We start from the raw sequence: 23,675 nt of genomic DNA on the forward strand, positions 1-23,675 counted from the left end.
CATACCACAAAAAAAAAAAAAAAAAAAAAAAAAAAAAAAAAAAAAGACACTCATCATTTAACTGGAGAAACAAGATAATATATATGTAATAATAGAAAGAAACAAAAAAAATGTATCTTTCAAAAATAAAAAAAAGAAAGAAACAAGGTGCTACACTTCATGAAATTCATTATACTGACAAAAGAATTTTAGAGAAAAGCTGGATTATTCTTCAGGATATGCTGCCTAAAGGAAGTGGGATTTTACCTAGGTCTTGAATTATGTGTCTCAGTGAGAAAAGATAAAGGAAACAGGAATTCTAAGGAAGAGAAAGTGTATCCAAAGGTATGAAGATGGAATTACTACACAACTTTACAAATTCCCTCAGCATTATATTTGTTTAGGGCTGTGGAACGAGAATTGTGGGGTTGGAGAGGAGAGGATGGCTGTGGTCTCTCATTTTATAGATAAAGAATTCAAGGTGGGATTGAAAGTGCTTCTCACTGTCTCCTTTAGGTTGTAGGATATGAATTTTAGAGTTGGAAAGGATGGAATAGACTTGGTCCTTTATTTTTATAGAAAAGGAATTCTGGATTGGTTAAATTGGAGCACCTGATCGTGTGGATCTGATTCAATAGGTATGGGGTACAGTCAAGCTTCTGCTTTTTTTTTTTTTTTTTAATATTTGCACAACATATATCTGAGAAAGAACTTTTTAAAAAATATTTATTTATTTATTTTTGGCTGTGTTGGGTCTTCGTTTCTGTGCGAGAGCTTTCTCCAGTTGCGGCGAGCAGGGGCCACTCTTCATCGCGGTGCGCGGGCCTCTCACTGTCATGGCCTCTCCCATTGCCGAGCACAGGCTCCAGACGCGCAGGCTCAGTAGTTGTGCCTCACGGGCCTAGTTGCTCCACGGCATGTGGGATCTTCCCAGACCAGGGCTTGAATCCGTGTTCCCTGCATTGGCAGGCAGATTCTTAACCACTGCGCCACCAGGGAAGCCCAAGCTTCTGCTTTTTAAACCAGCTTCAAGGTAAAGCTGATGCCGCTAGTCCTCAGACCTTTCACTGAGTATCAAGGGTTTAGAGCAGTGGTTCTCAGACTTGGTGCATATTATAATTAGCTGCAGAGCCTTCAGAATATCCCATGCCTAAGCCACACCCCCCAAATTAATGAAGAATCTGGGAGTGGGTTCCAGCTATCAGTACTTTTAAAAGTTTCCCAGATGATTCCAGTGGGCAGCCTAGTTTATCGATCCCTAATGGCTTCATATTACTCTCTCTTTACAAAGATTAGAAAGTTAATAGCATATGAAAATTTTGAACCATTCTTAGAATGTAATGATTATTCTGTATTTGAAAAAATATTTTTATAAAAAATCGCATTTTTTAAAAGAAGCTAAAAATGGAAAGTTCAATATAATCTAGGTTATTCATTCAGCAACCATATGGCTGGGTATTGCTAGATGGCAGAAGCTATTAAACCCATAACAAACAAATAACATAACATTAGGTTCTAATTCGTAGTGGAAGTGCAAAATAACATAATACAAATTACACAATAAAATATGCAAGATAGACATGAATATGGCTGAACTCATGTTTCGCTTGCCTCCTTGGCCCTATAATCTTGGATCAATGTCAGCCTCAGAATATCTGGTCTTTAAGACCTAGCACCTGTATTTTCATAATGTTTAAGTTGAATTGATGATAAGATTTGAGAAGCCTTTATACATAAAGTGGAATTAATGGTAGGTTGTTGAAGAGCTTCTCTAGAAACACCACTAGAGATATTCTGAGAGGTAAATTCAGCAAACAATGAATTGGGTGTATTTCCGAATGTCTGTCCCTGAAGACAGTTCTCCAATTATTTGGTGAAATATTTCATTTATTAAACATTTATTTATTACTCTATATTTTAGCTGAAATAAATTGGAGGTTAGGACATTGTGAGGGGAAATAATCATAAGGAACTGACAGAGCATACTTGAGTATTGACCTATCCTAAGGAGGAGACATGGAACTACCCACAGATACCTATGGATCTTTAACAATATGAAATTAAATGCTATGTTAATCAAAACTATTTATCTTATTATTATTCCATCCTCTTTTCTTTTCCAAGTTGATTCTGGTAAATTCTGGATTTAGTCCCTGTCACTTCATTTATAATAAGTAAATTGCTATTCCATGCCACTATGTCTTGGTCATTTTCACTTCTGTCTAGCCAATAAACTTCCTCATTTACTTTTTTTTCCCTTAGTCAGGCAGAGTTGAGGGGGGTGGGAGTGTTGCAGAGAAAAGATAGAAAGTGTACAGGAAATCACATCTGCTTTAATGTCCTCTTACCCTGTAATGCTTCATTATTGAATTAAAAATACCATTTTCCATTGATAAGAATTTTCCACTGAAAAAGTTCTCCCTGGAAGTAGAATATAATAAAAGGTTTCCAAATGAACTTGATATATTAATGCAATGTATCATACATGCATTTTGAACATAACAGTCATAGAAATAATTCATAACCACTTTCTAGTGTGTGAATCATCAGGGCTTGTGAAATCAATATAGGAGATCATAACAGACAATGTTTCTGATATGTAAGATACTAGAATAGAAAATATCAGAGTGCATCCCTTAAAATAAGAGTATCACTGTGAGCAGCTTCCATCTGGGTTGTAGTTGTCTGTATAAACACACATGGTCTGAGCCACCATGAAATCAGTTTGAATGACTTGACTTGGTGTAGTGGTGAGGTAGAACAGCACGCCTGGACTGACACAATTGCCTTAGTCCTTCTGTAGCTCTCCCCTATCCTGAGTTTCAAGCCATATTCCAGAGTCTTATAAGTCTTAAACTGCAGCAGGTATGTGAATTTCGCTAACTTCTCTTCCGAACCCTTTCAAAGGCTGGGTAATGCTGAGGATCTCTTGTTATTGATAGGAAAAAATAAGTTGTATAGCTTGTTTTTATAAGTGGCTGGAGTTGCAGGTTAAATCTCTGGAAGTAGCGGTCTGGGGAAAAGGAAACGAGGTTACTTTGAGGCAGATCATGTACCTTCATCCAGAAAGGAGAATGGTTTAATAAAGCCCATGCCAGTTTCTAGAAAAGCATGTCAAAATGTTTAACCATTTACAAAAAGTAGTAATATCTTAATCTGAAACAGGACAGCATATGACCACCAGCGACATGTGGAAATATTAATTCAGTATATTATCTCCTAAAATGTCTGTGAAATGAGGAGAATGTAACTGGATATTCAGTACACATGTAGTAGTCACTGGGGCCCTAGGATTTATCTTAGACTTGTAATATCTTTAGGTTCACAGAACATAGCTCATTTGCTATCTGCGTAAAGGAGAACTGAATGTCACTGAGTTGTTCCTTTTTATATCATCAAATAATTTAAACATGCAGAAAAATACAGAAAATAATATAAAAAACACCTGTACCTGTCATTTAGGATTGCCAGAGCTTAACATTTTGTCACATTTGCTTCAGATCTTTTTTTATAAGAAGTAGAATTCTACAGATACAGTCGAATTTCTCTGTTTCCCTTTGTGATTCCATACACTTGAAAAGTAACCATTACTTTAATTAAACTTATTGATGACCATTCCCTTGCAGTTCTTCATTCTTTTACTACATACATTTGTTTCCTTAACTCATATACAGTCATGTGCAATTTTGTAGATTTTGTGTAAATGATAATCACACTTTTTCTTCAATGTGCTATTTTTGCCCAGTATTAATTTTTTTACATTTATACTTGTCTTTATGTAGATCTAGGTCATTCATTTGAAATATTCTATAGCATTGAATTGTTTGACTATACCACAGTATGTATCTGTTCTCCATTATTACCCATTATTATTAATGGGTAATAATGTTTTCAAATGTTTTATTGTTGCAATTAATTCTATGATGAACATTCTTGCATATGAATTCCTATGCATATATGTTATAATTCCTCAGGAGATACAATTACCAATAGAATTTCTGAGTTAAACAGGTATGTACTTATTCTGTAGTGCTAGATATTTTCAAATTTCTGTGGAAAATACTTTTACTGATTTATAAATAATTCTACCAGCAGTATTGTGCCATTGTTCCACATCTTTTCTATGTTAAGAATTGTGAGTTAAATATATTTTTTGCAATCTAACAGGTGGGAAGTGGTATCTCACTTTTTAATTGACATTGTCATTACAGATATAGTTGAGCATTTTTCTTCTGTTTATTTACATTTCATTTTTCCTCAGTGAATTTACATTTAATAGTCTTCATTTGTTTATGTTGGTTATTTTTTTCTTACTGAATTTTAGGAGATTTCTCTCTCTCTCTCTTCATATATATATATATATATATATATATTTTTTTTTTCTGGATAGTAACATTTGTCAGTTTTATACATTGCAAATGTCTATTTAATTGATAGCTTGTCTTTTAATTTATATGTTATATTATGAAGCATATAATTAAATCATCATAAAACTTGGTATCAGAGCTGATCCCCCACCTTATTCTTGAAATTATTTTTGCTCTCCTTATTCCTTTAGTTGCCCTAAAGTTTAGCTGTCCTTTAGTTGTCCTATATTTAGGATCAATTTGTCAAATTCCATGAAATACTCTAATAAAATTGAAAGAACATTGTAGATTGATTTAATAAAAACTGTCATTTTTATTATACTTAACTCTGTCGTAAGCACGATACTTATTTATTTGGGTTTTTTTTACATCTTTCCAAAAAAAAATTTTTTTGAAATTCTTAAAAACCGTTGTTAGATTTATTTCTGTTTATTTCATGGTTTTGTTAACATCAAAAATATTATTTTAAAATTATTTGTGACTACTCCTTTTCTTGATACCTATGGGATTGAGCCAGGGATCTTCTAAATGTAGCATTGTTCTACATGGAAAGAAAAGTTTTTGAAAATGAGGAAATACAAATCTTATTCCCTGAAAAGAAAATTAAGAACAGATGGAAGCAATTATCAAGGATATTTTACAAAAAAAATTTTTTTAATGTCTTCCCAAAGTATGAATTTCACAATGCGTCAAGTTGTATGGACCTTTCTAGTTTTCATTTTAAAACACTGGAGAAGAAAATTGGGGCAATGAAGAAATCAATGCAAAAGAAAAGAAATGGTGAAGATTATTTCACATTCTGACATGAGAAGTAATAGATGATAGGAAAAAATGTAGTCATGTAAACTCACTTCAAATTAGTAACAAACGCATCACTGTTGGGTAAATAACACAAAATTAGGAACAGATTTACACATAACACATTATCAAAACTTGTAGAGCTTGAGTGAATTGGAGCTTTGGCATGTAAATTGACTGTAAAATGATGGATTCTTCCCCTTCAATTTTTTTTGATAACACAACCTACCAGTACAGATTTTCACATATCCTACCAAGGATATTTTTAGCATATTTTCAAGTTAATTTCATGAATGATGGTTTAATTTGTATCAAATAATAATAAAATTAAACAACCACTTTGAATCCTGCAAAATGATTTTTTACTTGATTAACCAAAAGAAAAAAGCATTTTTTTCAGTATTATACTGCTATTATTCACTTTTACAGTGTTTCTTCAAGGAGTCTGTACTTCTCCAGATGTGAAGTTTGAAAATGAATGCTTATAAACATGACTATGGTTTAAGGATGTAAGTAAAAATTAGGAAAAAAGGAAGAAGGAGGTGGGGGGAAAGGAAGAAAAATTTATGTCGGGGCTAGAATTTGGCCTTCTCCATACTTGAGTTATTCCCCAGACCAGGAAGCACCTCTGACCTTGAGTCAACTGGGAACATAGGGAAGACAGAACAGTATGTCTTGCAGAATCAAAGAAACTTCCCTGGTCTCCGGCTGCACTGTAGCACTGTAGAGATAGGCCATGTGCCATCCTCATCCTGAGTCCAGCAAGCATTGAGGCCAACCCTTGACCACTCTGACCAATGAGGGGTTAACCTTCTCCAGCTCTCAACAACATGCGTAATTCGTTTCTCCTTCTGCTCTTTGCCATCACTGTAACATCACATAATTGTGTTGTCACAATAAGGGAACAGTTGTGTAATAATTGAGGACTCTGTAGTTATAGATGAAGAAGGTGAGTCTGCAAATGTAATATTTTCTCTCAATTAAGAAAACTTTGATCAAAAAGATTCTGTTAAGCAGTCTTATTTATTCATTTATATTACAAGTGTAAGCAAAGTGTCAGACACTCTTCTAGGCACTCCAGACACAGGGGACCATTATAGAAAAATCTGTTTTTATGGAGTTTTATTTTAGTGAGGGCAGCAGAAAAACAATAACAAAATAAGCAGTTTTATTTCAAAAGGGATACAGTAAAGTGAGAGGATAGGGAGTTGGGAGGTGATGAAAAGTCATGCAAAGATTTAAAAATGGTTTGGTATCATCTAATTTACATTTTAAAAGATTGTTGCTATAGAGAACAGATTACAGGTGTATAAGAATGGAAGCAGAGAAACCAGATAGGAGGCCATAGTGGTCTCAGGGAGACATGATGGTGGCTGTCACCTGGTGTTGGCAGTGGAGGTGTTGACACTTGCTCTTACTTGGTAGATATTTGAAAGTGACGATGGTGACACTTGCTGACATATTGTCAGAAGCCCAGGAAGGAGGTCATACGTGGTATTCACAGCCATGGCCTGGATGAGATCATTCGATAGAAAGTACAGTTCAGAGCAAAGGTCTGAGTCCTGGGCAATGCAGTATTTAGAGATCTGGAAGAAAAGTTCCCATAAAAGGAGACTGACAGCAGGAATGCCGGCTGAAGTAGGAGTATGGTGTCTTAAGAGACAAGTGAAGAAAATGCTTCTGAGGGAAGAAAGTGATCAACCATGTCATATCTTACTTCAGAGAGTAAGAGTGGAAAATGCCACAAAATAATTTGTGATTTACAAAACTATTCATTAATACCAAAAATGCCCCCCAGTGGATCCAGGTGTTCCCCAAATCTTTGTACCAAGAACACCGTATAGATCTTTTGGTTTCTCCTTAAAATCTGTATCAATGGATAGTGTCTCTAAAGCAAATACTGGGAAGGTAAAGAAGTATAGTTCTGATTAACTGCTCCCCAAGACCCCCCAGATTCTGTAAAATATCTAAAAGTAATTGAATATTCAGACCGATTGAGAGAATGCAAGATGTTAACAAGTGAAAAAAAAAAAGCACTATCCAGAAGAAACAGAGGAGAGGATTATGTCAGGTTTCTATTAACTGCCGTTTGGACTCATTTTCTTTGTAGTGAACCTAAATTTCATTTGGTATATACCTTCCTTCATTTTAAGCATCTCCAAAGTTGAAGACTGAGTTTAGGTATATAGATATTGGGATAAGGAATGAATAGAAGCCTACAGGACAGATTATGAACAGGGCAGTATAAAATACAAGGACCAGGATAGCAGATGAGGAAAAGAAATGTAACAAATTAGGCTGAGAATCCAAAGTGTGTGGTAACAGCAGGGTTAACAGCACACAATAAAGAACAAGCTTTCAAGCTCAAGCACTTTGCTTCATTGTCTCAGTTACTTTCACATCATTCCTATCTAGCTGAGAACCAGTTTCTGACTTGAGTCATCCTGGAAGCCAGAAAGATGAGCTTTTTCACAGAAAGTTGAGAATTGCACTTTTACAGAAGAAATTCTTGGCGATAATGGCAATCTAGGAAATAAGCATGACCTCTACCCATGATAATGATATTTGACTGACTATAAGAAATTGTATCCTCCATGATCATTATCAACAGAATCCAAATGGAGATTACTTCTGTAAGAATATAATGTGTGATCTTTGGTTGAAATTTTGTTTCTAACAATGCTTTATTTCTCACAGTGCTGTAAGATTGTGTTTCTCTAAGAAATAATTAAGGGAAATATCTTTTAGCATTAAACTTTCTCTTCTGTTTGAGTCTTCTCTGTTTACTACCCATGAGAAGATATTTTTTAAAATGTAAACCATGACAAAAGAGGGACACCCTTAGAGAAACTGAATAGAATGGAGAGAAAGTCTACTCCAGACATACTTTGTATCCTTTGCAGTTTTCTTTCACTCTCTATTAGGTTAATCTCAATCTTATTGGCTGTCTACTCTTGCTTATTTACGCAAAGCAAGCCCCATTCTTTTTTGTATTGATACTTTTGCTCTCAAACTTTAGTGGGCATCAGAATCACTTGGAAGGTTTGTTAAAACTCGGATTGCTGGGCCCCATTTAGAATTTCTGATACCACAGATCTGGGGTGGGCCAAAGAATTTTACATTTTTCACAAATTCGTAGATGATGCGGCTGCTATCGGTCTGTGAATCACCAGGAAACCATTGATTGAACACAGCAGTAACGGGTGGTACAATTTCTTTTCTGTTCTTTCCTTTTCTTTTCTTTTCCTTTCTTTTCTTTTCTTTTCCTTTCTTTTCTTTTCTTTTCCTTTCTTTTCTTTTCTTTGATAAGTTAAGTACCTGAATAAAATTGACATGAATAAAATTAAGTCAAGATAGCAGATTTTTTTTTATTCGATCACTCCATGTCCCAGGACTAAAAATCATGGATACAGAATGAAGTAGTCTTAGAGTGATTGTTTATCTCAAAAATGTATTTTTTTGAGTATCATTATTAAAAATAAAAATAAACCCTCATGAATTCTTAGAAGTTTAACACACTTGGCTTCAAACTAGGTACTCTTCTAGATACTGAGGGAAGATAGAGGAATGTGAGATAAATAAATAAAACCCATACACTCAGCAGGCACCCAAGAAGAGGGAAGAGAAAATAAAATCACAAAGATAAGTGTCACTAATGTAGTGTGTTCTGTACTAATAAGAACCAACACTTGCATTTTGTGTACTCTGTGTCAAGAATAATTCTAAGCACCTTACTTACTTTATCTCATGTAATTCCTCTCAACAAACCCATGGTAGATAATATTTTAAACTCTGATTTACAGATGAGGCATTGAGAGTTTATATCATTTGCTCAAATGGTGGCAGGCCTGGGACTTGGATCCAGTCAGCCCAGCTGAGATTATTAACCACTCCTCAGCCACTGCCGCCCTGGAGCTGTAGCTCCAGGGGGTCACAGGAGCCCAGAGAAAGAGGGACAGTTGGAAGAAGCTTCCCAGGAAGATGATCTTACATTTAGAGGAAAGGTTATGAATTATTTCTGCTAAATTATTTAAAATTACTACTTTAATGAATAATTTATAAAGGCAAGTTTGAAATTATCTCAGATACTCTTTATGTTATTTTTTGCAGTCCCAGAAACATGGTGATTTTTGTTTCACAGTGTGTGATTTCCTTCAAATCACCACTTTTGCCTCTATGGGCAAATACTATCCTTTAGGAAGGAGCCCTGTCTCTTTTGTTCATGGATTTATTCCTAGCACCTAGAAGAGTTTCTAGCACTCAATAAATATTTACCACATTAACTTGATAATGGCAACAAAGTTAACCATAGACTAAAATCATTGAAACCCTGGTAAGCATTAGGTATTAGACTAGTGTTATTTGAGCTCCAAAAATAAAAGAGCTCTTCTTTGTAGGAATATAAGGCAGCTATATATAATGTCACTTTCTTTTCTTTTCTTTTTCTTTCTTTTCTTTCTACCTCTTATCTATGGCATCTGCCATTAACAGAATGAAACATTGGCATATGAGCCTTCTGAATGTCCTGCACTGAACTGTGTGCAGTGAGTGAGACGCAGATGCTCATCTCCTCTGGGTTGACACAAAAAAATGTAGGTTTTTCAAGGTCAAAAGTAATAAGTTTAAATCTATAAGTTTATCATAGGGTTAGGGAAAAAATATAAATTGTGTCCATTAGTAACTGATAACAGGAAATAGTCTCTGTAATATTCACTCTTTTTTTTTTTTTTTTTTTTTTTTGCGGTAAGCTGGCCTCTCACTGTTGTGGCCTCTCCGGTTGCGGAGCGCAGGCTCCGGACGCGCAGGCGCAGCGGCCATGGCTCACGGGCCCAGCCGCTCCGCGGCACGTGGGATCTTCCCGGACCGGGGCGCGAACCCGTGTCCCGTGCATCGGCAGGCGGACTCCCAACCACTGCGCCACCAGGGAAGCCCTATTCACTCATTTTTTAAAGAAAAATGCAAGCAAGGGTTAGCTTCAATTACACATACACACACACACACACACACACACACACACTCAAAGCAACTTGCTTTTTTTTATTGTAAATTGAATAAATTAATCCTTAAGGAACTCCCTCTTACTTTTGCAGCTGTTGTGCAATGATAATTTTCAAACCTACAGTGTCTATCCTCTGAAACTCTTGACAGGTCCAGAACCTCCCCCCTGCCCCCATACTACCCAATCACTACCCTACCTGCAAGCCATCTCCCTGTGCTTCCTGAAGGGACTCCTTTGCTCTCTGGATTATGCCATTACCAAATAGTTACAGAATATCTTTTTAGTGTCACTGCAGGTGTAAAGACTCACTGCATGACTCTGAGAAGAACAGGAACTCAAAAATATAGAACTTGTTTTTTTATGTCTTGTTATGGTTTACCAAAACCACCACAGTCATTTTCCTCACTGAATTAGTCAAGATTCTCCAGGGAAATGGAATGAAGAGAATGGACTGAGAGAGAAAGACGGAGAGAGGTTTACTTTAAGGAACTGGCTCACGGGATTGTGAGGCTGGCAATTCTGAAATCTGCAGGGCGGACCATCAAGCTGACAGGTCCAGCAGAAGTTGATGTTACAGCCTTGAGTCCAAAGGCAGTCTGGAAACTGAATTCCTTCCTCTTTGGTGAACCTCAGTCTTTTCTCCTAGGTCCTTCAACTGATTGGGTGAGGCTTGCCCACATTATGGAGGGTAATTGGGTTGGTCAAATTCTACTTACTTAAATATTAATCACATCTAAAAAAATGCTTTCACAGTAACATCCAGGCTGGTGTTTGACCAAACAACTGGGCACCATAACCAAGACAGTTGACACATAAAATTAACCATCACACTCCCCATCATCCTATTGTTCAGATGTCAGCAGCTCTAAACAACTGTAATCCACCCACACACATTTTGGGATCCCCAACAATCAGTTTGAAAAACGCTGGTCAATAGATTTGCAAAGCAACTGTAACCCAGTGGATAGAAAAATCTCTCAAAATAGCCTATCCTGGTTTACAGACTTGAGGATGTGTTGATGGTGTGGTAACGGCTGCAATTTGGGTCATGTACATAATATAAACTCTTGGTCAAGGAACAGTAGATGTTGCTTACAGTGTTAAGATATGTTGAATTGTAGCGCTATTACCACTTTCCTATTTCATGAGAGTGCCTTTCCTGTTTCCTGAAAGTGAGGTTACCACGTTTTGCTTAGTGTAGGAAACTAAATAATTGCCTCCTAAAGATATATATTCACATCCTAGTTCCTAGATCTATGAATTTGTTACCTTCTATGGCAAAAGGAGCTCGGCAGCCCTATTTCAGAATACTTCCTCAAAAAAAGTGTTCTGTGGTGATTATTAATGTTTAGTGATACAGGAGCTAAGTTCATAACTAATATGCTCTACTCGAAGACACATATGTCTAATTTGACTTAGCGCTATATAATCGTATTGCCAGCAGCTACCCCATCAACACCCCCACCTGTGCTTCTCCGTGACAATGATCTGTCCCCTTCTCTAATGAATATTCTTTCTCTTCTACCTTGTAACTTTGTAGTCATAAACCTGAATGGTATCTTAAATCAACTCTTTCCTTCAGAGCGTGTAAAGTCAATCATTTAGTCCCGTTAACTTTTCTTTGGAAATGTCTGGCATCTCTGTCCTTGTCCATTTTTACTGCCACCACTCTAATACAGGCCATCAGTTATTTCTCCTTCCTCCTGAAAAAGATTTCTAGGAGGTTTCCCTAACATGCTTCACCTTTCTTTCCAACCATCCTACACTTAGGTGCTTCCCAAATCATTCTCAGATTCCATTTATATTCTGTCCCTATATTACATATGCTGGTGTTCCCAAAGCTCTCTCTCCAGCCCCTTTATTGCCCAAAAAATTTTCCCAGATTTTTTCCTGCCTTAGTTCACTTTTATTATCAAAATTGTTTAATATTTTTTAAAGAATAAATCAGGTTCTCAAGACTCCAAGAAGTCCTCAAAAAATGCCAAATACTCCTTACTAATGAAATCATGCATCTTTGCCAGATAAGTTGATTTACTGCTTGGTAGTATTACATTCCTTGGCTTTCCATGTGAAACCCATACAAGGACAGTGGGTAGCTTTCTACCTATAAGGCATGGCCTGGTGGTAGTCAGCCATCTGATCCCAACCCAGCCCAAGTTGTTTCCACACTCTTGCTGTTCCAGATTTCCTGGATCTTTCTAGGCTCTTTCCTGGCTTCTTTCTAGGTTCTTGGTCCCTTTGCTGTTAAGAATCAGAAGAGACAAAATTGGTAATTTTCAAAAGGTATTTTTTAAATGAACACAGATGAACACAGTACAATCACACATGGATATACATAAGGTTTCTAGAGATTTCTTATTTTAACCAGAGGTTAGCCACAGATTGGGCTGGTTAAACGTGGATCAGCTCCACTCTTTTTATTGCCTCATCATCATTGTCTGGGTTCAGTAGTGGAAAGTGGACTATAAACAACCCTATTCAAATGCTGTGAGATTTAATTTTAATTAATGCCAATTCCAAGAACTGCTAATTAGAAATGCACTTGCCTCTTTGCTTCCTCACATTACCTCCAGACATGGACTCCAAGCTTCCCACTCTTATATTTTTTGTAATATGAGAGATAACAAATTGCACCAAAGGCCTTTAATGGACCATTATTTCCTATGTGCATTTAATTTACAGTATCAAGATTTTAGAAATGCGATAATCTTGGTAGTATTTTTGGTTGCTTGAAATTCTAAGTAGGATTAAGTGTCTACTCTTTCAACAGACGGGAAGAGTGACACCTGACATGTTGCATATGTGCTTCTCCTGTCACAGAGCAATCAGATTCATAAACCCAGCAATGCTCTGTCTTACATATCCACAGAAATACTAACATTTCATCAGACTCCAAATCCTGTGATGAAAGGAATGAAAATCATTACCTTTCTTCAACCTTCACAAATATCATCCTTACTCCGTTAGTTGGTATCTGATTAGCATCAGGGAAAATTACCCTAAAACCATCTGTGGCATGGCCTCTAGCTCAGAAGAATGTCCTAAATCCTATAATTCTGACCCCAACCTTATAATTTTATAAATGAAGAAACTGAGGTGCAGGGAAATGAAAGAACTTTCATAAGCACCATGTAGTTGAGCTGGGATTAGAATGCAGATCTCTTGACTTTTTATCTTCTCTTTTTTGTGTGCTTCATTGTTTTGTCCTATAGTGGCCACCTGGTCATCACACCTTGAGTGAATAAAGATTTACTATTCCAGATAGTGATTCAAGAGAACAATGGATTACATGGTCATGCACTTCCAGTTTGCATACTCATCTTACTTTAAAATTTTTAAAGCTAACCCAGGACATATTCCCATTTTATTATTCTGGTGAGCTAGGTTAATGTTTTGGAAGCTTGGTTTGATAACTTCAATCCAATTATTGGCCATCGTTTATAGGCATTATGTGAACTGTTGGAAATGGCTCAGCCCAAACAAACATTTCTTTACTAGGTTCTAGCTCATCTATTTATTTTTATTTGCAAAAACTAATGAAATTGGATTTTCATTGAAAAATTCCCCTTGCCAGTCACTTAATTCTGTTCCCCTGAAATTACCATTTGATGGACATCGGCTGAAACAACTGAAAACTGAAACTTTATTTTGTCCGGAAAAAAAGTCAAAAGCAAATTGGTCACACCTTATTGTGAGTTATGACTTCTTTATTCACACCTTGATAATAGAAAAAGATATAAAGAATCTTCATTAATTAAATGAAAATTGCCATGAAATGAAGCAGATGTTATACTGCAGATTAAACACATTCTAAAAAGTTTTTAAAAAATATCTTCTTAAGGAATCTATTGTATTAATCTAATAGGTAAGATTAACAAACTCTTTGCAAAATAAATGCTGTGAGTTTAAGAAAATAACTAAATGGTCTTTAGTTCTCATAGGACTTCTGCTTCTGATTAAGATGTACAACATCATAAGAGTCTGTTGTTCTTATTGTAATAGTAAGAATAAGCAAGATGATCTTCAAAACCATAGTTTCTTTTTTAAATACAGCAGAAAATGAATGACTAAAGAAATCTAAATGAACTAAATTCCAGAAAGGGACAAGTCCTTCACAAAAGAGAAGAAACTCATGACTTCCTTCATCCCTTACAAAGCAGGAGGATAAGAACTCACTATAGATGAGGAGTAAAGAGAAACCACCTGAACATTTAGCAAACATTTAATGGCTATACTTAGGCTACTGTGATGGATAAAAATCCCAGAGTCCCTGTTACAGAGTGGGTCTGCATCACCCACTAACTCTCTTCTGTAGGCTGTCATAAGTGCACAGAGCTAGTATACCAATGGCTGGATGAGGCAGTAAGGTTGAGAGATATCCTTAAAATCCCTGAGGACCACTAGTGGCTGCTAAAGAGTGAGAGTGGGACAGGGTTGCTGAGACAAATCCCATCAAAGCTTTTGCCATATGGAAAGCAGCAGCAGACAGATTCTAAATACAGAGAGGCATAAAAGTGGAAAAAACACCTCCAAGCTATTGGGATAATAAGGAGTCTGCTACTGGGATAGTAAGGAGTCTGCCTTAACTGAGTGTATACAGAGGCCCCCCAAAATCTGAGCAAGATATTCTTTTTTTTTAATTTTTAAAAAATTTTTTAACATCTTTATTGGAGTATAATTGCTTTACAATGGTACAACATCATAAGAGTCTGTTGTTCTTATTGTAATAGTAAGAATAAGCAAGATGATCTTCAAAACCATAGTTTCTTTTTTAAATACAGCAGAAAATGAATGACTAAAGAAATCTAAATGAACTAAATTCCAGAAAGGGACAAGTCCTTCACAAAAGAGAAGAAACTCATGACTTCCTTCATCCCTTACAAAGCAGGAGGATAAGAACTCACTATAGATGAGGAGTAAAGAGAAACCACCTGAACATTTAGCAAACATTTAATGGCTATACTTAGGCTACTGTGATGGATAAAAATCCCAGAGTCCCTGTTACAGAGTGGGTCTGCATCACCCACTAACTCTCTTCTGTAGGCTGTCATAAGTGCACAGAGCTAGTATACCAATGGCTGGATGAGGCAGTAAGGTTGAGAGATATCCTTAAAATCCCTGAGGACCACTAGTGGCTGCTAAAGAGTGAGAGTGGGACAGGGTTGCTGAGACAAATCCCATCAAAGCTTTTGCCATATGGAAAGCAGCAGCAGACAGATTCTAAATACAGAGAGGCATAAAAGTGGAAAAAACACCTCCAAGCTATTGGGATAATAAGGAGTCTGCTACTGGGATAGTAAGGAGTCTGCCTTAACTGAGTGTATACAGAGGCCCCCCAAAATCTGAGCAAGATATTCTTTTTTTTTAATTTTTAAAAAATTTTTTAACATCTTTATTGGAGTATAATTGCTTTACAATGGTGTGTTGGTTTCTGCTTTATAACAAAGTGAATCAACTATACATATACATATACCCCCATATATCTTCCTCTTGCGTCTCCCTCCCTCCCACCCTCCCTACCCCACCCCTCTAGGTGGACACAAAGCACCGAGCTGATCTCCCTGTTCTATGCGGCCACTTCCCACTAGCTATCTATTCTCTAGGTGGACACAAAGCACCGAGCTGATCTCCCTGTTCTATGCGGCCGCTTCCCACTAGCTATCTATTTTACGTTTGGTAGTGTATATATGTCCATGCCACTCTCTCACTTTGTCCCAGCTTACCCTTCCCCCTCCGCATATCCTCAAGTCCATTCTCTAGTACGTCTGTGTCTTTATTCCCATCTTGAGCAAGATTTTCTGATGTGAAAAATTCTGGAGGCAGAACTGGAGAGAAAAAAAAAGAACCAACCTGTGACCCAAAGGCCAGCAGCCAGTCTGTAGAGCAACAGAGATTTCTTGAGTCTCACCAAAGCTCAGATCCCAAGCTGTGCTGAAGAAAGTTATGATTCTGCCCTCAAAATATTTGAAGCCAGTGGTTAACTAAACCAAAGTAAAGCCTCAGAAAATGACCAAGTTCTGCTCACTTACAGATTAATTTGAATCAGCTTCCAAGTCTAGTTGTCTGACTGAAGAAAGGGTATGCCTTATTCTGGGGGTAAATATTATTTATTTCAGTCCTTTACTGCAATGTTCAGCATGCAATATAAAATTACAGGGAACACAAAGAAGGAATGAAAGATTACCTGTGGTCAAGAAAGGAAACAGTCATTAGAGGCAAACACAGAAATGCTCCAGATGGTGAAATAATTTGGATAGGAACATTAAAATAACTATGATAAGTATGTTACAGAATCTATTGTAAAAGTTGCACAACATGCATAAAGAGATGGAAATTTCATCAGAGCATTGGACATTATAATAAAAAAAAAAAGGAAATTCTAGAAACATAAAATATCAGAAAATTTTTAGATATTTGATGGGCCTAATTGTAGAAAAAACAGAAGAGAAAAGAATCAGTTTACTTGAAGACAGTCAAATTATTCAAGCTGATAAAGAGAGGAAAAATCCAGAGTCTAAGTAAAGCCTTAAAAAAAGAACAAGCTCAGCTCATCTGCATATTAATTTGGCTCAGTTTTGACTCAAGGTCTATGAGATAATACTACATGATCAAACATGTATAATTGAATTCTCAGAGTAAAGATGAGAGAGAATGAGGCAGAAAAATATTTGAAGAAATAATGGCTGAGAATGATCCAAAATTGAGGAATGACATTAACCCACAGATTTAATAAGCTCTACAACCCCCTAGTAGAATATATACAAAAATATTATACCTACACATACCATAGTTAAAGGTGTGTGTAGGTATAATATTTTTGTATATATTCTACTAGGGGGTGAAAATCAAAGATAAAGAGAAAATTTTAAAAGTGCCTGTGGTAGGGGTGGAGATGAGGACGTGTGTGTTGAGGAAAGCACGTGCCATACAGAAAACAATTATAAGAATTACGTCTGACTTCTCATTAGAAATAGAGGGCAGAGGACAATGGAATACAAGAGTATATACTGTGTGATTCCATTTGTATGAAATACAGGATGAAATAAAATTTATCTGTGTTGATAGAAATTACACAGTAGTTGCCTCTGAAGTGGAGAATTGACTCAAATGGAGCAGGAGGGAACTTGTGGTGGTGATAGAAGTTTCTTTAGCTTGTTTTGGGTGATGGTTACATGGGTGTATACAACTGTCAAAATGCATGAAACCCATGACCAGTGTATTTTTAAATATAAATTATACTTCTATATTTTTTCCAGAAGCCAATCGAAACATCAATATCTTTTAGCAAAAACGTTAGTGATCATGTGATCTAGAATGAAATTAAGCACTGAAGAATAGCAAGGGACAGCTTGTAATGCTCCCCTGGGTCACAGACACATTATTTGATCAGCACTCCTTCTCTGACACTGAGTCAATGCCCATAAAAGAGTATAGCCTCCCCCAGCAAGGTTTTTATTTTTTAAGATAAAGAACTTCCTCATCTTATGCTGTTACAAACATGCTTGTTCCCCACACAGAGCAATCCATTCACATATCAAATTCTTATAATAATCCAATCAAGGCTAAAATATAAAAAGTATGATTTTATAAAAAGCAGGTTACTGAAAAACCCAAACTATTTCTTAGCATAATCATACCTCTATTGATATGAATACCTTTATTCATATATAAATTTCATATGTAGAGTAATATAATATAAGCACATACTGAGTGTATTTAATTTGATGTTCTGGAAAAAACAGTGCTAGAGATCACGATCTAATTAGTATTAAAATAATTAATACAGCTCCTATGAATCATTTAATTTCTTGAAATGTTAACTCTGTCATATACTAATTTTAAAAATACCTTAAATTAGAAATTTTCTAGTTATTGGTCATGTATATTAGCAAGCTGAGCATCTCCTACATAATGAAGATAAGCAGGCAAAATAACCTTATCCAAGAAAATGAAAGGTACTGCTGTAGTGATGACATTGGGGCAGGTTTGAAATGGAGTCATCATTTTGTAAAGGACCAACTATTCCGGGGTCAGTCTCTCAGGATGGTAACTACTTTGGAATAATGAAAAGAATGAGTGATCATAAGGTTGGGGCCAAGGTGAGTTAGGAGAAGGATGCTTTAAACTATTTGATGCAGAAGAAGGAGAAGGAAACTAATAATTTATTGAATACCTGTTATGTTTCAGACACCTTTCTGGGCACTTTTTAATATGTTGTCATTTAATTATCTCAGTAGCCCTACAAATTTGGATGAGAAAGCTGGGCTCAGATACTGAGTGGCTTGCTGAAACTTCACATAGTGAATATATGGCAAAGCAACTAACTCTAAGCTCATGCTTTTGTAACTGTCATATTCTGTATTGCCCAAAGGATATAAAGATATGGTAATTTAGAGGAAATTTCACCTCAACAGAAGTAATAATGTCTAATGATCAGTGTCATGTAACCAAGAAACAGGCTGCTTTAGGAAGTAAAAAACACTCTATCATTAGAGCTATGCAAGCAGTAACTAGAAGATCATCTTTTATAGACTCTAGGAATGCAATTCTGTTACTGGGTAGGAAACTGGAAAAATGTCCTCCAAAACTCTTTCATATCTCTAACTTCACAAAGTATTCTAGAAGATTAATGGCTTTTCAGCTACAACTAAAAATGAAATAAAGAAATGGAAAATAAAGGAGCCAGCCTTCAAACCTGTATTCCCTTTTAGTATCAGCAGCATAATCTTAAATCAGCAGAACTTCTTGCTTTTGTGTGCCAGAAAGCATGGTTCAGAGTATCAAAACTGTTAAGAAGTGAGCCCTGGAAAACCATGTCCGCTTGGTCCTTTTTATTCTTCCTGGTTTACAAAAATAGAGAGACTTTTAATGAAGTTTATTGTCTTTGTTTCTAATATTACCTTAAACTTGAGGAATTTACTGACAGGGGAAGTTGGTGAGGTCAAAAGGTGAATGTATTCCTATAATGATTAAACACTTATTTAATGAAAATATATTTTAAGCTGCATTAACAGTGACTTCAAAGTACAACAGAATAACAATGTACAAGAACAATGCATAAGGCATTTATTGGCAGGTGATGATGTTTTTTGTATATTGTATGGTATGACAAAGAGAAAGATGACAGCATGTAAAAATCTGACATTATCATGCAAATATTTTTCTTTATTAACTTTGGTTTGGTTTAATTATAGCAGAAATTATTTTATAATTCATTTAAATGAAAATAAATAGAAAATTATATCTTAATTCCTTTTGGAGAAAATACATTATTTTTATTTTGAAAATTGGTACCTACCTTGAACAGTTTCACCTTTTATAAGCTCATCTTCATAAAATATTTGATAATTTTTTAATCACTGCACACCATATAAGAAGGGACAAGTGCATTTATCATTGAAATACTATCCTAGATTTACCTACAGCCATTTTAGTTCTAACACATTTTGAAGGATAAAATATTTCCTTACTGTAAGTTCTTAACATGTCCTGAAGGTTTTTGTTTTGTTTTGTTATGTTTCCTGTTAAAACATACAAACTAACAAACTAGATAATTTATTCAGCCCTGAAACACCCAAGTGAATTGAAAACTCCAGGTTTAAATCCCCTCTTTTACTTTTTTTTTTTTTTTCTTGGTCTACAAAACAGCAAAGAACTAAATGAGGCCAGATACACAGTTTTCCAAAACACTATGAGGTGGCTGTTTTCATTGCTTTAAATTTTGCTGGAAGACAATTGACTTTTGCTTTGATGCCTTTGTTTCTGTTGCTATAAGTCTTCACATTGCTTGCTTCTAATAATGCCATAGCTATTAAAGTAAGCGGGTGTGTAATTTCTATAACACAGTTTTTCTAGCTAGGTGTGAAAGTGTAGAATAATAACAAACCATCACTCATCGGCATGTGTGTGTGTTTGTGTGTGTGTGTGTGTGTGTTTTGGCATTGTGATAGCAGTATACATTCATCGTTTTATAGTTATGCATAATTAACACATGTCTTCTAACTAATAGCTAACATGTAATTAGGAAATTCAAATTCCAGAACATTGATATGAAATCTGTAAAATCCTGATGGAAATTTCCATATTGAAGATTTTTATAAAAGTGCCTATTTGCTGTTGCAGTTACTTTTTGAAAGAAAAATTTCACATAAAAATCTAACATAACCCTCCCCAGGAATTTCATGTTCATTTCAACTTCAAAAAGAAGCAAACTAGGCATGGCAGTAGAAAACACAAAAAGTTTTATAGATGAATTTATTTGTTATTTAGTGTTTGGTTAATGTTGCAGTACATTGAAAAAGGAGTTATTATAATGTAATGTTTTTGTTTTGTTTTACATTTAGGAGGTCCATATGCCTTTCTAAATTAAACTTACCCAACAAATAAGGGGGAGGCACTAATGCTAGTGAGAATATTAGTTTATATTTGCTTTAAGATGAGAAATAGAAAGAGGGAGAGTCTACATTGCTAAAACCACTGACACTTTCTTATTTGCAAAATCACACTAAAAGTCTGCTCTGCTTTGTGGGAATTACTTTTAGGAGTAGATTGTGTTTGACTTTTTCTTATGTGGTTCGAGATATGATAAAAAATTATCCTGTTCTTATGCTTATAGATTCTTATTTCAAAGAACTTCCAACTCTTCTCCACTGTGCAGCAAAGTTTGGCCTAAAGAACTTGGCTATTCATTTGCTTCAATGTTCAGGAGCAACTTGGGCATCTAAGATAAAAAATTTGGAGGGTTCAGATCCAGCACATATTGCTGCAAGGCATGGTCACAAAGAACTCAAGAAGATCTTTGAAGACTTTTCAGTAAGTTTTTTTCCATTTTATCTCTAAAACTCTTTTTATAAAATTAATATGTTTATATGTGTGTGTGGGTACATGCACATTGCTCTTGAAAATGGTGCTACTGTACAGCTAGTTTTTAGCATCTGTTGGTCCTGAGTCATTCATTGTCTTAAGCATTTTGCAAGATTATTCAACTTGTTTTCATATGCCATAAACCAGCTCTGACTCCACACTCCCACCCCTAAATAGCCCCTTTGAAACTTATCTGGTCTTTCTGGCTTCTAAATAGCCTGTTCAATATTGGAAAGGAGATGTTAGGAAGGAAATGAAAACCTCTTACTTTTCATCTTTTGTTCAAAAGTCTAAGTAAGGTGCTGTTAGGCACATAAAATGAGATAAATATTTACTAGGTTAAAGCAATATATTTTGATAATTATTCAAAAAGTCTACCCAATAAAAAGCTAATTCATGTTGTTTAACTTTGTTTCTGATATGTGATTGATTCCCTTTCTCTGTCTGTTAAGTCCCAGTTCTTTATTGTGTGTGTTGAAACTCCAAATTTCAGAACACCCTTTGAAGGATATTAGTTCTGTAAGAATGCAACCAAGGGATGACTGAGGGAGGGGATACTACCTTAGTACATAAAACACACTTTGTGTTTCCATAATCAACCTTAGAAAAGCAGTTATTTTCTGTTTGTAACAAAGGTATGCACATTTTGCTCGAGAAGGTGAATTATACTTCTGATGGCTCTTAGGAAAATATAATAGGCAATTATTGTGTTGGTGAATATGTCAGAATCTGTCTTTGGATCCTCAGAAGATAATTTTCTTGCCAAAGAACAGTTAATATAGAACACTGAAATGCTTCTGGTCATTTTAGCATATATTCCGATTATTAGGTTAAGTAAATGTAATATTGGACTTCTAAAAACCATCGGTATTTCTGATTTCCAGAGAGTAAAATGACAACCAATCTAACTTTTTTCTCCACTTTTAAGAAATAGCAAATAGTTATCAGAAGAGCATGGGTATCATCCACCATCTGGACTTACTTGTGTTTAAAATACAAGTATTTATTTTATTTACAATAAATACAGAAATTAAGTTTTGTAATAAAATTAATAAACTACTTTTTTATATTCTATGTCCTTCAAATGAGGAATAAGCATCATTTTTATTCACGGAAAGGTTTTAGATAGTGATTGTCATATATCTGATGAATGCGTTCATTTTAGTTATTATCCACTGTACATAGTCATTGACCAGTGCAACATGGCATCTATCTCAGGTAAGTCAATGAATCGATTCAGCCTTGTAAATTGGCCCACAATGGTCCTATTATTCCTGCATCCTGGGTACTCAATTCTCTACAACCTTATTCTCGAATTTTTAACCACTGCTAGACTGAAGTTAAAATTTCCCCTAGAAGTCTTCAACATCCAGGGTTACTTTCCAGGATGATCCCTGATTTTCAAGGAGTGACGCTTCCACTTATGGCTCGCCAATGAGGACTCAGCTTTTAACAGATGCAGCCCCATGCAAAACTGCACATACTTCATAAATAACATAGTACTAAATAATAATGACAGTAGATACGAAAGCAACTAGGAGGGTAGGATTTGATGGATGTGGGAAATGATTTTTTTTCTCTCATCCTCTGGGTATTTATACCTTTACTCCTGCAATAATAGCATTGATACAAGTAGATTGGTATCACTGTCTTTAGGTGACTATTTATTCTTTCATAATGGTTGCATTCTAATTTTGCAGAGTTGTACTTGATAATTATTCTATGAAATTTGTTAAATTATTTCATGTATTCTGTCTCTTTGTGAGCTGTTAACATTTTGCCAGCATGTCTATAGCAGACATTGACATTATAGGTAGGACAGATCAATTATTTTGCAGATGTTCTGCTGTCACTAAGGACGTGACTATGGAAGTGTCTCAGATAAACACATGTGGAGACTTTATACTATAAATTATAGTAGCTATGTCTTTTAAAAATTATATCTAAACTTAATAGAGAAAAAATGTGCAATCTATTTGCATTGCTAAAATACTTTATTGTTTCTTTCATAACATTTACATAGCTTTAATGTTATAACCACATTCTGATAAATCTCAGATTTGTCACATATGCATTCAAATTTTCCATGAACTATTTTTCGGAATTGTTGAAAGGAATAGATATTCTTTCAGTTTGCAGTTTATAATCCACCAATTGACCATACTTCTGTACTGAAGAAATATATATATTTTAAAATTCAAACATACCCCCCAACCGATTTACTGATTTCTTCAATTCTTCCTAATCCTCCATCAGCGAAACATAGTTCCTTTTAGAATCTCACAGGGAGTTACAACACAGTGAGTTTGGTCATTGCTGAATAAAATGGGTAGGTAGAAGGAAAAAGTCGCTCATGACTTTTTAAGGTAAAGATAAAAAGAGAATCATTAGCAAGCATTCATAAACGAACAAGTGCCATCCATATCTTAGTGTTAGCTAGGTGAATAAGGAGGAAGAAGGAGGAGCCTCATATCACATTCTTGATATTTCTTCATGGCGTTTTCTACTTTGAAAGGTTAATAATTTATGTACAATCTATGAATAGAGACTTTTGATTATGAATGAGTAGCTTTCCTGTTTTGATAGTTATCTAATTAACAACTACACTTGTTTCATGTTTTCAGTACTATTATAGATAATAATACCATACATTTCTATAACCCATAAAG

The 23,675-nt window shown here is 35.4% G+C and overlaps 1 protein-coding gene across 4 annotated transcripts in view; it reads left to right on the forward strand.

Moving 5' to 3' along the window:
* Positions 1-23,675, forward strand: part of BANK1 (B cell scaffold protein with ankyrin repeats 1) — a 319,375-nt gene that overhangs the window by 114,146 nt on the left and 181,554 nt on the right. For all 4 annotated transcript variants that reach the window (XM_028491690.1, XM_028491692.1, XM_028491691.1 and 1 more), the window contains exon 7: positions 20,759-20,955. In XM_028491690.1, coding sequence (XP_028347491.1) covers positions 20,759-20,955 — 197 coding nt within the window. The remainder of the gene's footprint in view (positions 1-20,758; positions 20,956-23,675) is intronic.

Source organism: Physeter macrocephalus, chromosome 7, assembly GCF_002837175.3.
Source record: "Physeter macrocephalus isolate SW-GA chromosome 7, ASM283717v5, whole genome shotgun sequence".
Classification (NCBI taxonomy): Eukaryota; Metazoa; Chordata; class Mammalia; order Artiodactyla; family Physeteridae; genus Physeter; species Physeter macrocephalus.